Source organism: Rattus rattus, chromosome 18 (genome assembly GCF_011064425.1).
Source record: "Rattus rattus isolate New Zealand chromosome 18, Rrattus_CSIRO_v1, whole genome shotgun sequence".
NCBI lineage: Eukaryota > Metazoa > Chordata > Mammalia > Rodentia > Muridae > Rattus > Rattus rattus.
Genome location: NC_046171.1, coordinates 11,680,274 through 11,700,634, shown reverse-complemented (window position 1 = coordinate 11,700,634; position 20,361 = coordinate 11,680,274). Strand labels below are relative to the sequence as shown.

The window sequence follows — 20,361 nt, the reverse complement described above, 5'->3', positions numbered from 1 at the left end:
TCACCAAGTGCCCAGTACCTGGACGGCAGGAACTTGACCAGAAGCCCCTGGAAATCCACCTTCTCTTCTTTTTTGCACTTGGTGTTGCGGACACGGGCAGACCTCCGCTTTGCTGTCTCCCCACTTTCCTCCAAAGTCTTCTTACGCTTCACCCCTTTCTTAGATTTATCTCCTCCGGAAACATCACCTTCACAAAGAATGACAAACTATTATACAATGGCGGGAGAGGACCCACTGGTCCCCTCTTTTATGATCCACCAACACCAGCATCTTCTCTAACAGTTCAACAACACGAAGTCCTGAGTCCCTAATGGTCGGTCATGCTCTTCCTGAGCCCAAAAGACCGCAGGTCAGGGCTCAGAACACTCGTACTAACAAGCTGCGAGAGCCTGCGGCCTGCAGGCAGGACTCCTGGGATGGGTGCATGAGTGGCACTACCCCCCCCCATGCCCAATGACAGGATTAGCTCGAGACCCATGAATTACATGGAGAACAAAGGAATGTCATGCAGCTGAGAGGACCAGCCAACCACGCTGCAGTCACTCTCTCCTGCCAGTGTTCTTTTGTACAGCGGCAGAAAAATCAGAAAACTGAATGGGAACTCAAGGTAAAAACTTTACAATTCCAGTGCTAATTAAAATGCACTACTGCACATGGTAATAATTTATGTTAATGTTTTCTATGGTCCAAGAACTAGGAATGCATACACCTAGCAAGAAAGTAGGACCAACACCAAGGACAGCAAGGGGACGAGGTACCTTTTTTCTTTTGAGACAGGGTTTCTCTGTGTAGCCTATCCTGGAACTCACTTTGTAGACCAGGTTGGCCTAGAACTCGCTGAGATCTGACTGCCTCTGCCTCCTGAGTGCTGATTAAAGGTGTGTGCCAGCACCACCACCACATGGCTGGGGGAGAGGCAGGTCCATGTCCTGGGGCCAGGATACAGTTTTCTACAAGGCTGGAGCTCTGTTTCCACTCAGGCCATGCTCCACTTTATTTCTTGGACAGTCTTTCCCTGGCCCTGCAATACTAGTGAGCTCCTAAGATCCTCCTATCCCCACCTCCCCAGCAGTAAGACTCTAGGCCTCTGTCACTGCACTCAGCTCTTTATAAGGTGCTCGGGATTTGAACTCTGGTCCTCACACTCATAAAGCGAGTGCTTTACCAACTGAGCTCGTTCTCACTCAGGCCACAAAGACCAGCATGATATATTTCCCCGGAGATGCCAAGGCCTCCTGCTCTTACTCCTGCTGCTCACCCATAGGAGTGCCCGTGTCCAGCAGGCCGGGACTGTGCAGTGGGAAGCTGGTTGTGGTCACAGAGGTGTAGGAGAGCACAGGCTCGGCCACAGCAACAGTTGGATTGGTGCAAACAGGACTTGGCTGGACCACACTGACAGGAGTAACCACGACGGAGGGGGCTAGCAGCTGGCTGGGGTCCTGGTAGTCAGACAGGTCAATCCTCTTGCCCAGGCTGGGCCTGGGAGGCTCGCACGTGGTGAGGTGATTGTACATGGCAAGCAGGCTCTCTCCAAGGCACTTCCACCTGCAAAGACAGGTCCGCCATACCGGTCAGCACCTGCAGGGGTTCAGCAGAGCTCCCAGGATCGTCACAGATCAGGGGACAGGCAGTCAGCGTTTATACTACTAGAACGACAAAATACTGGATCCAACATGTGCTAAAATGGAGAAGGCCAAGCCAGAGCAGGTGCAGAGACCAAGATCTTCCTGCTCCTCACCTCAGCCGAGACTCCTTGATGTTCTATGTCATTACACCATCCCCTATGAAGCAGGCGGGCAGTTGCCAGCTTTTAAGAAACAGCATGTAATCAGCATCAGGACTGCTCCGGAGAGGCCGGGAGAGGAGCTCTATACCAGGGCAACGACTCAGAGTAAGGAGCCTACTGAGGGACAAGGGGTTTGGATTGCGACACCGACGGCAGGCCATGCTAACTTTAGACTCAATAGCGTCACGGCAGAACCTGGACGCACAGTATGTATGCTTGAGACAGTCTCACTGCGGAGCCCCAGCTGGCTTCAAATTCACCGTGCAGTGCAATCCAGTCTGGAAACCAGAGAACTGGGCTTCAGCCTCCCCAGTTCTGGGATTTCAGGCGTGAGTTTGTCCATAATGCCAGAATTTTTAAAGCAAAACTGAATGCCAAAGCTTCCTACCCCAACTCCAGTGTACCACCAAACCAGCTCTCTGTCCAGGAAGGAGCTCTGTTATACATAACAGAGCTCACAAAAGCTATGCTGGGACCCATCTTAAAGAGGAACATCTATCTCATCTGGCCCTGGTATGAGCAGACTCAACAGCCATGAGCGTCCACCCTGTGACAAACGCCAGAGTCCCAGGTCCCCACCTGGCTGGTTTCTGCCAAATGTTAATGCTCTCTCCCCTTCTCACAGAGAAGACTGGAAGGGACATTCCTGGTGTCAGGGTGAGCAGCTTACACACTGGGCACGCTTAAAGAGCTAAGCGGCTTTTAGTAGTCTGCAAGCAGGTACAGGACTCCAGCTCTCTAGGCTCTGTGCACTCCCCTACCCTCCCATCGGCCCCAGGTCTAGCCTGGGGTTTCTCCCTCCTGGGCTGCCAACCTGACATCCCCGGAGAAAGCAGACACTTACGTGAAGAAAGGGATGGGCTGCACTAGTTTCAGGTCTGGCTCCTTTTCCCGCACGATCAACGCCTGCCTCTTCTTCCGCAGCCCCAGAGCCTCGTCTACAATGGCCTGTGTCTCTGCTGCATTCACCGACACCTCGTGAACTGACATGTCACTGCAAGTGTGTAAGATGGGGATTAGAGTGCTAAAGCTAGAGCCAATGCTAACATTTTATAGACAGTGATACCCTTTAATCAGTAATTTGGTATTTCCTGAACAGAAATTACAACCGGACTGACCTCAAATGGACAGTTATCAGCATTCATACACCTACATACACTGGAAATCACACAGTCTGTTCCTTCCACAGTTTACATGGGGCAAAGAGTTTTCAGATGTGTTAAAAGTTAGCACCTTTGGGGCTGAAGAGCCACAGGAAAGAAAAGCTCGCCTGTTCCAACAAAGTTATTAAATAAATATGTTCACCAAAACCAATGGTGTCCCCAAATAGAGAGATGGGGTCTCAGGGTCTCAGGTGACCACTCGCAGCCTGAGTTATGACCAGAGCAGACGGTCTTGGTGGCTCCAGCAGGACTGCGTCATACAGCCATCACTCAAGAGACTTACGGATCTCACCGAGACAGTAGTTCATTAAAGACATCATGAACACAGGGTAGGCTTAGGGAATGGCCTGAGAGGGGCCAGGGAATGCCTGACCAACAAGAAGGCTTTCCTGGCTAGAGAGACTGTGGAGGGGCACAGAGCTCAGAAAGCTGCAGAGGAAACATCAGAGAACTGCAGTGTTAAGGAGAAACGTGCAAACATGGCAGAGGAGGTATCTGAGGATTTTCTACTCCTGTGATAAAATATGACTGCAAGTCAACTTGGGGAAGAAAGAGTTTACTTCCCTTATACAACCAGGTCTTCACTTACACATCCATAGGCCATGACTGAGGGAACTCAGACACAGCAGGACCTGGAGGCAGGAGCTGATACGGAGGCCATGGAGGGGCGCTGCTTACTGGCTTGCTCCTCATGGCTTGTTCAACCTGCTTTCTCATAGAACCCAGGACCACCAGCCTAGGAACAGCACCACATACACTGAACTGGGCCCTCCCCCATCAACCACTGATTAAGAAAATGCCCTCCAGCCTCCCCTATATCCTAATCTTAGGAAGGCATTTTCTCCGTTGAGGTTCCCTTCTCTCAGATGAGACACAGAAGTAGACATAAGCAGACATAAACCAGCAGCAAAGGAGGTTAATCTGTCAGAGCCAGACTGAAGACACAGGATGCTCACACGAGGGCCGGGAGGAATTCCAGGGGTCAGAAGCAGCTCTGACAAAAGGAGGCTGAGAGGGAAAAGCAAGAGGCAAAGGGAGAGAGGGAGGGCCCAGGCTGCAGGAGCCTCTGGATGGTACAGGTAGGAGGGAGCTTTGCTCTGGGCATGGCAGGGGCTGGCATACAATCAGGGTGTGTTTGGGATACTGAATCTGAGCAGTACTGATAAAAAAATCTTGGCGGGTTGGGGATTTAGCTCAGTGGTAGAGCGCTTGCCTAGCAAGCACAAGGCCCTGGGTTCGGTCCTCAGCTCTGAAAAAAAAAAAAAAAAAAAAAATTTGGGAGATCGAGAATCCCAAAACTAAAAAAAAAAAAAATCTTGGCAGGAACTGTGACCCTGAGTTCAATTCCTATCACCTAACTCCACCAAACAAAAAGCAAGCAGGTTAAAGCAAGCTAGTTGATGAGGACGGCCAGGTGATGAAGCCCTGGCGCTCAGGGTCTCCAATCACACATACATCAGGACAGAGAAGGAGATGACAGATGCTCCTGATGCGTCCTAACCACACATGTGATGTGATGTAGGCTTTACCATTTGAGGAACATTCGGAGTGAGTCCTTTCGGAGACAAGGTTGCTCTTCAAAAATCTTCTCCTTGAGAACCAGGCCTTTGCTGTAGCGGCAGTCTTTCTCCAGTGCTTTGCAGATGAAGTAAAGACACGCTAGCAGGAAAACAAAACAAAACCAAACGAAACAGTTCAGGAGCTAAGACTGCCTTCAGAACTCCAGCCTTGCTGGTCGACACTAGGAAAAGTTCCCACACTGGAATCAAAGAATGCACAACAGTGATGGTGGGACAGACAGTAAAGACTGCTGGGATACAGTGTCTAGAACAGACAGAACAGCTGAGAACACCCAGTGCCAGAGGCAAACAGATCGTGTGACCTTCCTGTACAGCCCTGACCCATGACTCAAGATTGAATAACCACTGCAAAGAATGTCTAAGCTCCCACCATGGGCGCGCACTGACTAATGGGAAAACAGCCTTGAAGACATCGGGACACCTCGGCTATGAGACTGACATTGCCACCAGTGAGCCTAGGGGGCAGAGCATCAAATTACCCCTGAAGCTACTCACAATGAGATCTGCCTTCTCAAGTTCTGGGACTTTTCACTCCCTTTCCTATGTCTCACTTTTGGGATAGACAAGGAAATGCTTATCCTACAAATGTCCACCTCTGTATTTTAGAGCACATAAACTTTCTGGCTTAACAGGCCCACGGGTAGAGAAGTATTCTGCTTCAGGATGAATTATACCTCTAGTGTCACATACGTGTGAAGTATTCCCACCTTCCCTCTTCTCTTCCAACCCCATCCCCATCAAGTAAAGATTCAGCAAGGAGGAGGCGGACCCAGGCATGATCTACTAGCACCCTGATCTCAAGGCTTAGACTTAACCTTAGCCTCCAAAGCTATGAGAAATAAATGTCTCCCGTAAGCCGCTCGATGTGGCAGGCATTGTGAGTTCAAGACCAGCCTGGATGACAGGAGACTTTTTCGGGGGGGCGGGGGGAGACAGCAGCCCAAAAAGACGGTGCACAAAGGGAACAGGAGGAGTCCCTTAGAGATGTAACAGCTCGTCACTCACTGGTAACTTAAAGCACCCGGCAGCGAGGACTGGGAAAGAGAATGAGTCAGGCATGCAAGGACCTCTCCACGCTCCCTCGGTTTGACAGAGCGTCTACAGCGTACCCACGTCAACCTCCCTCCTCTGCCCGACTCACTTGTGTAATCGCTGAGGGTGTACAAAACAGTGATGAGGTTGTCCAAGCAGGGCCAGTGGTCAGGATTACACCGGAGCCCTTCCTCAAAAGCATGGCGAGCCAGGGGAAGCCGGATGAGCCTCAGGGCCACATGTCCAATCTTGTACCAAAGGTTGACGTCTGTGGAATCCAGCATCACAGCCTAAAAGCAGAGTAAGCAGAGGTTCATGTATGCGCTGGATTAGATTTTACATTGAACACACAAGGTGGGGATAAAAGGAACACGGCACTGGTCCAGCTGTTTAAATCACCCAGGAAAATGGCAAGGCAGTGTCCCTACTTACAACTAACAAGGCTGGCTCACTTTCCTAGAGTCACGTTTCCAAGACCCAGAGAAATGACACTTAAAAAGCCACATGAAACAGAGCTTGATGACTCATACCTGTGGTCCCAACACTCTGGAGGCTGAGGCAGGAGGACAGTAAGTTCAAGGCCAACGTGGGCTACAAAGTCAGTTTCAGGACAGCATAGGCTACATAATGAAATCCTCCTCAAGACATACAAGTTACATAATAAACCTGGCTGGATGCCCCCTGTCTGCAATCCCACACTCGGGAAGAGGAGGAGGATCAGCCCTGGAATACAGGTCAACTACCTCACGAAACTGGTTTTTTTAAATGTTACAGGAGCTAATTTATTTAGTTTAGAACATTTTCTCAACATAATGGAAACATCTGTGTGTTCCTTACATATTTAATAAGTCAAGAAGCAAAAGAGGGCCTTAGGGGAAAACTCCCCTGGCAAAGTGCTTGCCTGACAAACGCAAGAACCCAAGTTTGATCCTCAAAACCCAAGAACATGCTGACCATGCTTGTCCCTAGGGCTGGAGCGGCAGACACAGGTGACTCTCTGAGACCTACCGGCCAACCAGACAAGTTCTAAGTGTTGAGCTCATGGTCAGTAAGAGACCCTGAACTAAAATAGCTGGGCATGTTCCTGAGGCTGGCACCGACATTGACCTCTGGCATGTGCACCACATACTCGGGGGGTGGAAGGAGCTGCTGAAAGGGTGGCTCACAGGTCAGGAGCCCTCGCTGCTCTTGCAGAGGACGGAACTCTGGTCCTCAGCTCACGACCACCTCCAGCTCTGGGAGGCTCTGAGGCAAAGCATTGGCAAATGCCCACACTCACACTCACACACACACATAATGAAATGACACACTAAACCTTTAAAGGATATCGAAAGAAGTAAAAGGAATAGAATTCAAAGAATAATACAGGCGTCTAACAGAATTCCAGAAGAGTCAGAGAAGACCTTAGTCCTCATCACTGTTCCAACACTCATTAGCAGAATAACCTAAGCCTGGGTCCTCATCACTGAAATGAGGCTAGGCTCACCCTCTCTCAAGATGGCAGAAGACTGATCTTGGCACACTATGGGGGACACACAGAGATGACAACAGAAATATCACCAGCGTCGTTATGACTAGAGTGCACCAGATACGGCTGTCAGGCTCCGGTCTTCACCCTAGATCACCAACTTGTTACCTGCTATGTGAGTCTCCAGCCTCAGCCCTGCACGGCTTGGCTTACAGACAGGTCCCAAGGCCCAGGGTTAGCTCTGTCTCCTCTCATTAGCGAGATATTCAAATGCACTGGAATAAGCCACGTGATGGCAGAGGACTTGACATTCGTCCTCTGCACTGCGGCCCGTCTCAGTCTCTAACCCTGTCTGCCTTCCAGGCCTTGCTGTGTTCAATGCTCGGGTTCAGGAGCCTGGCTGGGGGGACACCGCTACAAAGTCTCTTCAGGTAACAGGACCACTTCATGTCCTTTTCATCAATTTCCTACACAGGAAGTTTGAATACTACCATCTCCATACCTCCAAATAAAACTCCATGGCTGTCTCCAGGTCCTCCCGCTGGGCTGCCAGCTGGGCCAGGTTCTTATACGTAGAATATTTCAGTATCAGTCCAGGGTGCTTCAGCCCTTCCTTCTCATCTCCGGATGAAACTGCCTGAGAGCAGACAGAGGCAAAAGTGACACCATGGCCCTACAGCCGCAGCAAGCGACCGATAGGATGCTGGCTTCCTGCTTGAGACACCTAGATCCACCTCACCTGGAAATGAGGGTGCTACATATAGTCTAAGCAGACCCAAAAGCTCTTTCACATAAAGAGAGGCCAAACCACCATGAAGCACTCTGCAGAAGGTTGGTGACAAAGAAAGACAGGGACCCCTCTCTACCACTGCTGCCATATCTGAATGCTCAGTTTAGCTGCTAACATTTATTGGTTCTGAAAACCTAGCCCAGCCAGTTCCCCCTATTCAGGGACAAGTGTTTTAAAAACAAAAACAGCAGCCAGGCGTGGCAGTATGCACCTTTAATCACAACACTCAGGAGGCAGACACAGGCGGAACTGTGATAGTTACAGGCCTGTCTGTCCACAGAAGAGCCAGGATAGCCAGCACTCATCACGCAGGAGGTAGGGGTAGACAATCAGTCACTTCAAGGCTAGCTGTGGCTACATAGCCCGTTCAAGACTAGCACGGACCACATGAAGCCCTGTCTCAAGAAAAAAACTAAAACCAAACAAACGTATGTTTACACACATGTTACACATATGTCCACATGTGTAAAACAGAGAGACAGACACTGAAAAGCACTGGGAAGGGTGTTGCATGCCTGTAATCCAAGCATCTAGGAGAACCCTGAGTTTCAAGCTAGTCTGGACTTCAAAGTGAGACTCTGTCTAAAAAAAACAAAGCCCAGGCCACTAGTGCCTCACCTCTCGCAGCAGGCGAGCCTCCAGGAGTTCATGGTAGGCCTTGGCAGACTCCTCAAACCTGTCATGTTTCTGTAGATCCAGGGCCTTGTGGTATAGGGCAAAGGCTTCTGCTTCCTGAAAACCCAGATGGAGAAGTTTTCACAATACACAAAACTTGATCTTTTAAATAAAAAAAAAATGTATGTAAAGGGAAGGCTATGAGTGACTGCTAAGTTAATTGTCAGCTACAGCCTCTACAGTCAAAGAAAACCTACTACTCAGTGTTCAGACCCCATTACCGGAAAGAGTCCTGCACACACGCACATGCACCAGGGGTGGGGGTCAGGCGTGGACAAGGGGCAACAACACAAAGAGCAGGGCACACAGTTCTCGGCATGGCTGTCTCCTGCGTGAGACAAGTTCAACGCGAGGTGGAGAGCCAGCCATCTTCACCGTGCCATCCCCACCTACAACTCCACTAAGGACACACTGGGATTCATGTAAAACGAGCATCGAGAGCTCCCTCGGAAGAAGATCTCACACTGCATACCTGAGCCTCCTTTGTCTGGATTTTGTGACTTTTAAAGCTTCCTTCATGGTCATCTTCAATTGTGGAGCTGGCATTTAAGGCTGCAATTCGAATCTAGAAATGAATTCAAAGGAATAGCAGCACAGTGCTCAGATGAATACAATCTATGCTTCAGATAAACGCTCGGCTATGAAAAGCTGTGGAGGAAGAACCACCAACAATCACCCCGAGGAAAAATCCAGGATGAGAATTTGTCTCTGGGACACCAACCAAGAGTGGAAAGTATATCCTGGACACTGTCCCCCACAAAGAGAACACAGGCTGGGAGCCCCAGTTTCTACACAACACAGAAGACCAGGATATTATAGTAACAACTCCAATAAAACACATCAATGTTGTGTCTTTGCACCAGTGTGACTGATGGCTTACAAACAGCAGCCAGACCAGCATCCTCACCCACAGGTGCACCAACAGCCTTCCAGGAAGAAAAGCTGCACGGGACAAATGCCCCTAACCCCAGGAGCAGAGTAACAAACACTGTCACCAACAACATAGGCCTTACCATATTCAGAGATTCAGCGCCACCACGGAGGATCACTTCCCATCACTGGTGGGGGATGTGCCAGTTGACAGTCCCTAAAGAGGATACAGGACAAAGGGGTTCAGAAGAGCCAGGAACGTACAGTACTCAGGCCCACCTCTGTCTTAGAAATATTAGGAGAAAAACAAACAAACAAACAAGAAGACAAACCAGTTTGAAGGCTATAAAAGATGATGGGATTGGTAAGACAGTAGAGAAATTAAAACTTCCTATGTTGCTCCTGGAAATATAAAACAGTCCCTATGGAAAACACATCAGAAGGTTCTCAAAATCCCAGACAGAATTAGCCTATGATCTGGAACCCCACTGCTATGCATCCACTCAGAGGAAAAGAAAACATGTCCACAACAAAACCTGCTTATAAACGGGCACAGCATTATTCTAAGAGCTAAAAGGTGGGGCCACAGGACATCCATAATGAATAAACCGTGGAAAGTCTTTAAGGAACAGTGTCCATTCACAGAGAGTAACACCCTGGAGCACGCACATGAAGAACCTGTAACACTAAGCCAAGCGAACGACGTCATATGCAAAGCAGTCAACAGTGTCTGCATCCAGGTGCGTACCGTCTCTGGAATAGATGAAATCGATCAGCAGGGAAGGAGAATGCTGACATCAGGCTGTGCCCTGCCCTAAGGCTATACTGTGTAAAATATAGGGTTTTATAGGCTGTGCCTTGCCCTCAGAAACTCCATTTTACAAGCAGCTTTGACTCCCATTTCTAGAATGGAGAATGGCTATTCATGGTGAACATGTGAACTGCACATCTGTCTAACACAAGCCACACAACACAGACACATAGATGACTTATTCCTGGGAGTAGAAAGGTTGCCACCTTATAGATGTATGAGGTGACCTAGGACTGTAGGAGCACATGAGCACAGTAAAGTGTTACCAGGAAAACTAGCCCCAAGAATGTACCAGACACACCAAACTAAGGAAAAAGGTTGGCACCCACCTAGCACTGCACCGGCAAGAGCCCCCTTCCAACCTATCACTGACCCTCTGCCGTGTCAGGCAGGGCACTCCCAACTTTCCCAGGAGCTTCAGTTCAGAACTGTGACCTGCTCTCCGGTTTTTCTGGACTACTGTCCATGTGTCCATTTGATCACACAAACCCAGTACTGCCCCTTCCCCTCTCCCTCTGCAGCTTCACTTCTCAAACCCAGGTCCAGCAGCAGTCTGACCCACAAGAGCTTTCACGGAGGTGACTGTGTTTCTATCAACTTCCTTACTTCTCAGGAAATCTCTTAAACTGTGCTGTGGTCTCTTAACCCTTGAGAGCAACCCTGAACGTGTGTGTGTGTGTGTGTGTGTGTGTGTGTGTGTGTGTGTGTGTGTGTGTGTGTGTGTGTGTGTGTGTGTGTATGTGGTGTGTGTGTATGTGTGTGTGTGTGTGTGTGTGGTGTGTGTGTATGTGGTGTGTGTGTGTGTGTGTGTATGTGTGTGTGTGTGTATTGTGTGTGTGTGGTGTATGTGTGTGTGTGTGTCTGTGTGTGTGTGTGTGTATGTGGTATATGTGTGTGTGTCTCTGTGTGTGTGTGTGTGTGTCTGTGTCTGTGTCTGTGTCTGTGTCCCCTAGGAGTGTTTCCTTGGTTCCCTGGGATGTTTTCCCACTCAGCTGGATTCAGGTACTTTGAGCGCGGTCTCCTCCAGGACGAGCATTCTCTCCTGGAAGCCTTGCTTTCTGCCTCCAGGCTGAGAGAGGGCAGTGAAGCTGCTCATGGTTAAAACCACGGTGATTCCCTAACCTGGACGTGTCACGTGCATGAATTAGAACCGGGGCTCAGCACCAAGTGTTTGCTGCACTTCTCCTGTGGAGAGAAGTGAAGCATCCTCTGCCAGAGGCATGCTCTTGTATGGAGACAGTCCCCATAGCAAAAGGTTACTGTGCAATTCGTAATGTGTACCCTAAAGTTAATATTAGTAACTAGCACGAGAGAAAAGCATCTGTGTTCACCTCAGCCGTGGTTATCCAGGAAAGTGGCCATGTGTGTACCTGGTACCTGAGGGAATAAGAAACCATCAGATTCCCCTGACCAGAGTTACGGACGGTTGTGAGCTATCATGTGGGCTCTGGGAAGCAAATCCAGAAAACTGAAAAGTAATAAGTGCTCTTCACTGGTGAGCCATCACCACACCCTACAAGTTTACTCTTTAAAGTTATTTTCTTTATTTATTAAAGAAAGTCTTTTGAAACTTAAAAAAAAAGAAAAAAGAAAAGTGGGAGCACCTGGCAAACTGGTGCCATTGAAACAGCCACACCTTGTGACTTTATTATCATCACTATTTTATTATTGTTGTCTTTGGCATTACGAACGAAAAGCATTTGTTGTTCACACTGTGAACCCCGAGATTCTGCTATTCACTGGGAAAACCTATTTCTAGTTATGGGGTGGCTGAGCCCTAGAACACACTCCTAATCCAAGAGCTTTCTGGTTTTTGTAAACAGGATTAAATAAAGTCAACCATAGGTCAAGAGGAGGAGCAAGCAACCAGTGGACAGGGAAGAACATAGAGAAAAACCATAGAGAGGAAGTCAGGAGGACAGATAGTGAGGCCACAGGAAGTAGAAGGGAGGGACATTCAATTTGAGGGATTTTGAGACAAAGTGGAGAAGGAGAACTTATTTTTCTCTTTGGGACATCGGCTGAGGGGGAAGGTCAGCTGGGCGCTCTCTCTGCCTCTCTGAGTGAGCAGGCTTTCCCCCTAGCACCCGGCTCCCAAGACTTTATTGGCAAAATCTAACATTTGATATTTTATTAAGACAACAACAAATTTTCATGTATGTTTTTTACACAGTGTGCTCAGAACAAAGAAGGGGTGACTGGAGAATACTGTGGCTTGAGTATTATTATACCCTCCAAAACTAACACTGAAATCTGGTTCCTAATGTAACAGTGCAGCGAGATAATGGGGCTGGGACCAAGAGAGAGTTCAGTGCTAAGGAGTACTCAGCTCCTGTAGAGGACACAGGCTCAGTCCCCCTGTCAGGCAACTCACAACCACCTGTAACTCCAACTCCAGAAGATGTGACACCCTCTTCTGGCCCCGTGGGGCACCTGCACCATTTGCACATACACACATACCCATACACATACTAAAAATCAGAAATCTCATGTCTGACCCCAGTGCTCCTGTAGCAAGACAGGAGATACCCTGGAAGCTCACAGGCCCCGGCTGGCCAGCCTGATAAACACAACGGCAAACAAGAGAGACCTTGATTTCAAAACAAGGTGAAAGGCTAGACAGATGACTCAGCCTGAAAAGGCACAAGCTTTAACAACCCGAGTTCAATCCCCAGAACCCACATAAATATGGAAAAGAAGCCAACCTCCACCCAGCTGTCCCCTGACCCCTGCATGTAGACTGTGGCAAGTGTATGCCCACCTGCCTTAGTTTGGGTTTCATTACTATGAAGAGGTACCACAACCACAGGAACTCTTATAAGGAACAACATTTAATTGGGGCTGGCTAACAGTTTCAGAGGTTCAGTCCACTGTCACTGTGGGAAGCATGGGAGGGCAGGCAGACATGGTGCTGGAGAAGGAGCCAAGAATTCATTTTGATCCACAGGCAGAAGAGGATATAGCTTGAGTACTGAAGATACCAAAGCCCACCCCCACAGTGACACACTTCCTCCTAACAGTGTCACTCCCCATGGCCAAGCATTCAAACACAAGAGTCTATGGGGGCCATTCCTATTCAAACCACCACACCATCCAACACACACACACACACACACACACACACACACACACACACACACACACCTACCTTCCATAAGCGTTATTAAAACCAAGAGAGTTCTGATCAAAGCCTAAGGGCTGAGACGCCATTGATAAAGTTTGCTGTGCAAATATGAGGTCCTGAGTTCAGAGCTCCAGCATGCATCTGTAAGCCTAGGACTAGGGAGCAGAGACAACAAGACCCCTGGAGGGCTGGAGAGATGGCTCAGTGGTTAAGAGCACTGACTGCTCTTCCAGAGGTCCTGAGTTCAATTCCCAGCAACCACATGGTGGCTCACAACCATCTGTAAAGAGATCCGAAGCCCTCTTCTGGTGTGTCTGAAGGCAGTTACAGTGTACTCATATATAATAAATGAATAAATCTTTGAAAAAAAAAAAAAAGAAGAAGACCCCTGGAGCTCTCAGGTCAGCTAGTCTAGCTACTGATAAGTCAAGGTTCAGTGAGAGATCCTGTCTTAAAAAGTGGAGCATGACTTCCAATAGTCATCAATGACCTACATACAGAGAGGGAGCGAGCGAGAGAGAGAGAGAGAGAGAGAGAGAGAGAGAGAGAGAGAGAGAGAGAGAGAGAGAGAGAGAGAGAAATATACACACAAACTTATACACATGCAAGCAATATGCACATATGCTTATATAAGTACATATGTATGTGTGTACGTGGGCCATTATTCACTACCATCAACAAGGAGGAAGAGCCATCCATTTAAAATTGTTTAAGTATAATGGACAACACTGCAGGTATCATGGCCAGCAAGCAGGAAGATTAAGCTCATGTATAGATTGAGCTATAAAGTGAGACCCTGTCTACATTAACAAAAGCAAATCAATCTAAAATAAAAGAAACATAACAATATAAAAATGAAAACGATTAAGTCATCTAAGTGGAAAGAGTCATCAGTTATTTCCATACAGACACAGCGTAGCATTTAAAAGCGCTGGCTGTGCTGGCTGCTCCAGCCGAGGACCAAGGTTTAGCTCACATATCAGGTGACTCACAACCTCCTGTAACCCAGTTCCGTGGGATCCAGTGCCCTCTTCTGGCCTCTACAGGTACTGTATGCTCATGGTGCGCATATAGTCAAGCAGGTACACAATAAGGTAATTTAAAATGAATTTATTCTTCAGGTTAAAAAATGATCAAATTCAATAGCGATAAGCAAGAACAACCAAAAATCTTTTGAAAAAAATGTGAAAAGAAGAATAACTTCTTATCATGATAAAACAGAAATGTATACCTTGGTCCTGAAGCCAGAAGAGTATTTAATGGACAGCACTTCACACATTTCCATTGCTATCAAGGATAAAGTCGGATGACCACTACCTCTGTACCCACTACGGCACTAGGGCGATCAGCCAATGCAGTGAGGATAGGAAAAGCAAACTGAGGTTTAAGCATGGGTATAAAGGCTACATTTACTCTCACCACTGTAACCCCAGCAATGGAAGGCTGAGGCAGTAGACTGTGGGCTCACAGCTAGCCTGGGCTATATTGTGAGATCCTGTGGAAAAAAAAAGAGTTGACTAAGAAGTAAAAGTGTTACTAATTAGGTGACAGTGACATATGCTTTTAATTCCAGCATTCTAGAGGTTGAGGCAGGTGGATCTCTGTGAGTTCAAGGCCAGTCAGCCTGGTCTACAGAGTGAGTTCCAAGACAGGAGACACAAAGAAACCCTGTCTTGAAACAATAAGACCAAAATAAAACAAAACAAAACAAAAACAAAACAAAGAAACCCAAGAAAAGTGGTACTAATTGCCAATAATAAAATAGAATACATTTTTTAAAAATCCACTAACCCATACACTAATAAAAGAACTCAGTAACAGAGCACAACACACCATTAGTACATACACAGTAAGCCATTAGTATACACACAGTAAGCCATTAGTACACACAAAGTAAGCCATTAGTACACACACAGTAAGCCATTAGTACACACACAGTATACTATTAGTACATATACAGTAAGCCATTAGTACACACACAGTATACCATTAGTACACACACAGTATACTATTAGTACATATACAGTAAGCCATTAGTACACACACAGTATACCATTAATACATACACAGTAAGCCATTAGTACATACATAGTAAGCCATTAGTACACACACAGTATGCTATTAGTACATACACAGTAAGCCATTAGTACACACACAGTAAGCCATTAGTACACACACAGTAAGCCATTAGTACACACACAGTAAGCCATTAGTACACACACAGTAAGCCATTAGTACACACACAGTAAGCCATTAGTACACACACAGTAAGCCATTAGTACACACACAGTAAGCCATTAGTACACACACAGTAAGCCATTAGTACACACACAGTAAGCCATTAGTACACACACAGTAAGCCATTAGTACACACACAGTAAGCCATTAGTACACACACAGTAAACCATTAGTACACACACAGTAAGCCATTAGTACACACACAGTACGCCATTAGTACACACACAGTAAGCCATTAGTACACACACAGTATACCATTAGTACACACACAGTATACCATTAGTACACACACAGTAAGCCATTAGTACATACACAGTAAGCCATTAGTACACACACAGTATACCATTAGTACATACACAGTAAGCCATTAGTACACACACAGTAAGCCATTAGTACACACACAGTATACCATTAGTACATACACAGTAAGCCATTAGTACACACAAAGTAAGCCATTAGTACATACACAGTATACCATTAGTACATACACAGTAAGACATTAGTACACACACAGTATACCATTAGGACATGCACAGTAAGCCATTGGTACATACACAGTAAGCCATTAGCTGATGAGTACAGAGCTGGAGCCTGGCTCAGCAGAGAAGAGCATCGATTACTCTAGCAGAGGACACAGTTTGGTTCCCAGCACCAACATCGGGTAGTCCAGCCATCTGTAACTCCAGCTCCTGAAGAGCTGATGCACTCTCCAGGCTTCCCTGGACATCTACATCCTGTGAACATACATGCACACAGACCTACACACATACATAATTTTAAAATTAAAATAATTTACAGATTAATATAAAAATCGATGCGTACATACAAGCAAATATCCTATTCGCCGGAGCAACAAGATGAAGTCCTCAGTAAGAGATCTGCATCGTATGCAGGGAAAATTGTAAAGCACAACTCAAAGTGTGAACATGAATGCAATGGACTTCTCCTCAGGTAGGGCTCAGCTATGCGAAGGTGTCCCAATAGAAACACCAAGACAAGATGGCACTAAGGACCATTTAGAAAAATAAAGCGTACGACTACCTAGGAACAAAGTATAAAAAAAACCTTCTAAGAAGGGTATAAGCTTTAACCAATATTATAAACACAAAATATACACACACAGTAAGCCATTAGTACACACACAGTAAGCCATTAGTACACACAGTATATTAGCACAGGCTACATAAAGCCTTAATGGCTGAAACGAGAGGTACCAACCAGTAGATGCAACAACAAAGAGATTAGGTCCAGAACTGTGTTCAAGTGTGTGTGCGCTACGGTTTAGGGTCAATTTCAGCCTGCTCCCCAAAGGGTTCCTGGACCTCAGTGGGGCAAGGCTGGCACACAGTGTGACCTTGAAGAGGTGGTGCTTACGGTAACTCGGGCTTGGCAGGCAGCAAACACCGTGACAGCTTCGAGGTGGCTAAGACGATAAAGGAACCTGAGTTCTATCCCTGGAATATGCACGACGCTGTCCTCTGACCTCCAGTTGCTGCTGCGGCACTCACGCCCCACACGCATCTCATACAGGAGATAACCTATCAATCAAATACTTTTTTTTTTAAAGCTGGGCTTGGTGTCCCGTCATCCCAGCATTCAGGAGAAAGAGACACTGGGAGATAGTGCAAGTTCAAGGGCATCCTTCTCACGAAATTTACTTCATCATATACTTCAGCCACATAGCCTGAAGATAATTTTACATAAAATGTTTAATAACTTGTACAAGGAACAAAGTTTCATGACGCAGAATTTCCACAGTCACATCTGCACTCAAAGAGTTTTGGACTTGGGTGAAATTCAGATTTTCAAATTGGGGTGTTTAATCTATAATCATTTATCAATTCCCAGCCTAGCTGTTGCAGTTTTCTAAGAACAACACATTAATCATTTTAAATTATCAAGACAACCCCCACCTCTTTCTTTTTTAAAAACACAGAATTTACGTAGCACCAGCTGACTGGGCCTGGACTTGCTATATAGACCAGGCTGCCTGGAATTTACAGAACCACATGCCTCTTCCTCCTAAGGTCTGAGATTAAAAGCATGCACTGACATAGAGGGTCTGTTTCCAAACTCTTTGAAGAACAGTTTCCATTGCTCAAGATCATAATAAAGAAAAGCACTTTAAGCCCCTCAGAACTGTCATCCAGTTAATGATAAGCAACAAAGGGCCTCCTAGGGTCTAGGAGCCTGAGGATCTTTTTTTTTTTTTTTTTTTTTTTTTGGGGGGGGGGGGTAAGGGAGTTTTCAAGATAGGGTCTCGCTATGACTGTCCTGGAACTTGCTCTGTAAACCAGGCTGGCCTTGAACTCAGAGATCTGCCTGTCTCTGCCTCCAGAGAGCTTGGGATTAAAGACACAAGCCACTACACCTGGTGTGATGGTTTGCCTATGCTTAGCCCAAGGAGTAGCACTATTTGGAAGTGTGGCCCTGTTGGAGGTGTGTCACTGTGGGCATAGGCTTCAAGACCCTAGTCCTAGCTTCTTGGAAGTCAGTATTATGCTAGCAGCCTTCAAATGACAATGTAGGACTCTCAGCTCCTCCTGCACCAGGCCTGCCTGGATGCTGCCACTGTCCCACCTTGATGGTAATGGACTGAACCTCTGAAACTGTAAGCCAGCCCCAATTAAATGTTGTTCTTATGAATTGCCTTGGTCATGGTGTCTGTTCACAGCAGGAAAACACTAACTAAGACACCCATCTTCTGGCAGTCTCAAGTTTAGGGTAGAACTGTGTGGGCGAAACTGACTTAGCCCACATGCCCCTCTCCACGCCCATTCCCTCTATGATGTGAAGTTCTGGACTAGACATGGCCTGTAGGTTCTCCATCCACTGCTACTGTACAGCCCGAGAGAGAAGGATGGCTTTTGTTTTGTTTTGTTTTGTTTTTACATTTCTAATGAGGAAAGCAACCAACCGACCAAACCCTTGATTCATGAAAATTACACGAAAAATATTTCCATTCAAGTTTCAGTATCTATAAATAAAATTGTAGCGACACACTGTCTCATATATTGTCTTTGGCCTTCTTCATGAAACATAATTGAGCAACAGTCATCCCAAATCTAAAACACTTACCATTAAAAGTATTGGTTATTTTTAGTTAAATTTACAACATATTATAAAATATATCTACAAGAGTTTGTCAACCCCGGAAGGAGACCATTCTAAATTCTATGTCTAAGCACAGTAATCAATCACATAGAAGGAACTTTACCCACATGAGGTTCAATAGGTCACACTGCTGACCTCTAATTAGTCACATCTTGAAGAGTTAAGCGGCCCCCAAATCCACAAGTGCTGAAACGTGAGAGCTCCAGGTAAAGTCGTTTTACCTGCCTCATCCATAGAGGGGGTGTTCAGAAGAATGGCTGCAGTCAGGGTAAGCCACACCGGAACTTTAAGTCGTTTAAAACCTTCCCTCAGCCTCAGTTTCCACCCCTGTAAATGGCATTAACACCACACTCACCTCTCTGGGCTGCTGTGAAGGTGAATGAAAGGACGCACAGAAAGGGATGGCTTCGAGCTGCGGTCCCAGTGACCCACCCTGGGCGCCTCCGGGCGCAGCGGCGGGGCGCGCGGAGGAGCAGGCGTGGGCAGAAGGCCCGTGCCAGCGCCTTCGGGTCTCGAGCCAGGCTTCGGCCCACCGTGCCCGTAATGGAGAGCGGGCGTCGCGTGCTCCCACCTCCTCGCGCTCACCGGAGTCCTGCACAGACCTCCGAGCCCTCACTCCCCGGAACTCTTCCGGCGTCTCCAGGGCAACGGCCGGAGCACCGGACTCCTGAGCGCGACGGACCAACAAGGAACGCTCTCATTGGCTGGAGTGTGGCCTTGTCAGCCAATCGGAGTGGGCGCCTGAGCCACTTGCTGTCTGGGCGGACCAGCAGGTTCCTTGAAGGCTGTGTCTGGCGCGCACGTCGGAAGCTGGCTGGCTGCTTCTGCACTCCGCTACCTACAGGACTGAACAGTTTTGTTTTATTTGCTTTGGGTTTTGTTGTTTGTTTTTAGCAGTGTCTCACTAGTGCAGCCCGTACTAGCTTCGAACTTGTGGCTATCCTCCTGCCTCGATCTCTGGGTTGCCAAGGTTACTGGTGGACCCCAACCCACCCCACCCATCACACACTACTACTTGCACGCGTGCTTTATGAACTCGTGTTTGCAAACTGGGCCCCCCGCAGTCACCAAAACAAGGGCATTGCTGCCAAAGACCCGGAGCAGGTGTTCTGAAGATAATGAAAACCTAAGTGACACGCAGGCAGGACTAGATAGGGCCCAAGCCAAACCTCTTCCGCCTGGTTTGGAACTTGGTATTTATGGTTTATCCTCGAACTCACAGAGATAAGCCTGCCTGTCTCCCAAAGGCAGGTATTAGATGTATGAACTAGGGTCGGACTGAAAGAATTAGAAACGCAAATGGCTTTAATACAAAAGGGCATGGGAGCAGACTCGCTTAAGAAAGATGTCAGAGAAGATTGCCAGGTTTTGAGTTGAAAAATCTCCTGATAAGGATAGGTTAGTTAGTATCTTGAGAATTAATGAAGCTCTTTGGGGAAGAGCTTGCTACTGGAATTTAAAGTGGCTAGTGACTCCAAGGATGATTTAGATAACCATGGTGGGCTGAAGAGACAGCTCAGCTGTTAAGAGCCTGCTCTTCCAGAGGTCCTGAGTTCAATCCCCAGCAACCACATGGTGGCTCACAACCATCTGTAATGGGATCTGATGCTCTCTTCTGGTGTGTCTGAAGACAGCTACAATGTATTCATAAAAGAATAAATATGGGGGAAAGAAGCTGGGAGCTGGCTCAGCAGTTAAGAGCACTGGCTT

The 20,361-nt window shown here is 47.3% G+C and overlaps 1 protein-coding gene across 3 annotated transcripts in view; it reads right to left on the bottom strand.

Annotated features, from left to right (window-relative positions):
* The window catches only part of Cabin1 (calcineurin binding protein 1), a 121,113-nt gene extending 101,825 nt beyond the window's left edge, over positions 1-19,288 (bottom strand). For all 3 annotated transcript variants that reach the window (XM_032888234.1, XM_032888236.1, XM_032888235.1), the window contains exons 1-10: positions 19,007-19,288; positions 9,508-9,581; positions 8,967-9,059; positions 8,438-8,551; positions 7,532-7,666; positions 5,671-5,851; positions 4,479-4,608; positions 2,631-2,780; positions 1,259-1,545; positions 19-187 (exon numbers count right to left, since the gene is read on the bottom strand). In XM_032888234.1, the coding sequence (XP_032744125.1) occupies positions 19-187; positions 1,259-1,545; positions 2,631-2,780; positions 4,479-4,608; positions 5,671-5,851; positions 7,532-7,666; positions 8,438-8,551; positions 8,967-9,059; positions 9,508-9,510 (1,262 nt within the window). In that variant the 5' untranslated portion in view covers positions 9,511-9,581; positions 19,007-19,288. The remainder of the gene's footprint in view (positions 1-18; positions 188-1,258; positions 1,546-2,630; positions 2,781-4,478; positions 4,609-5,670; positions 5,852-7,531; positions 7,667-8,437; positions 8,552-8,966; positions 9,060-9,507; positions 9,582-19,006) is intronic.
* Between the last annotated feature and the right edge of the window lie 1,073 nt (positions 19,289-20,361).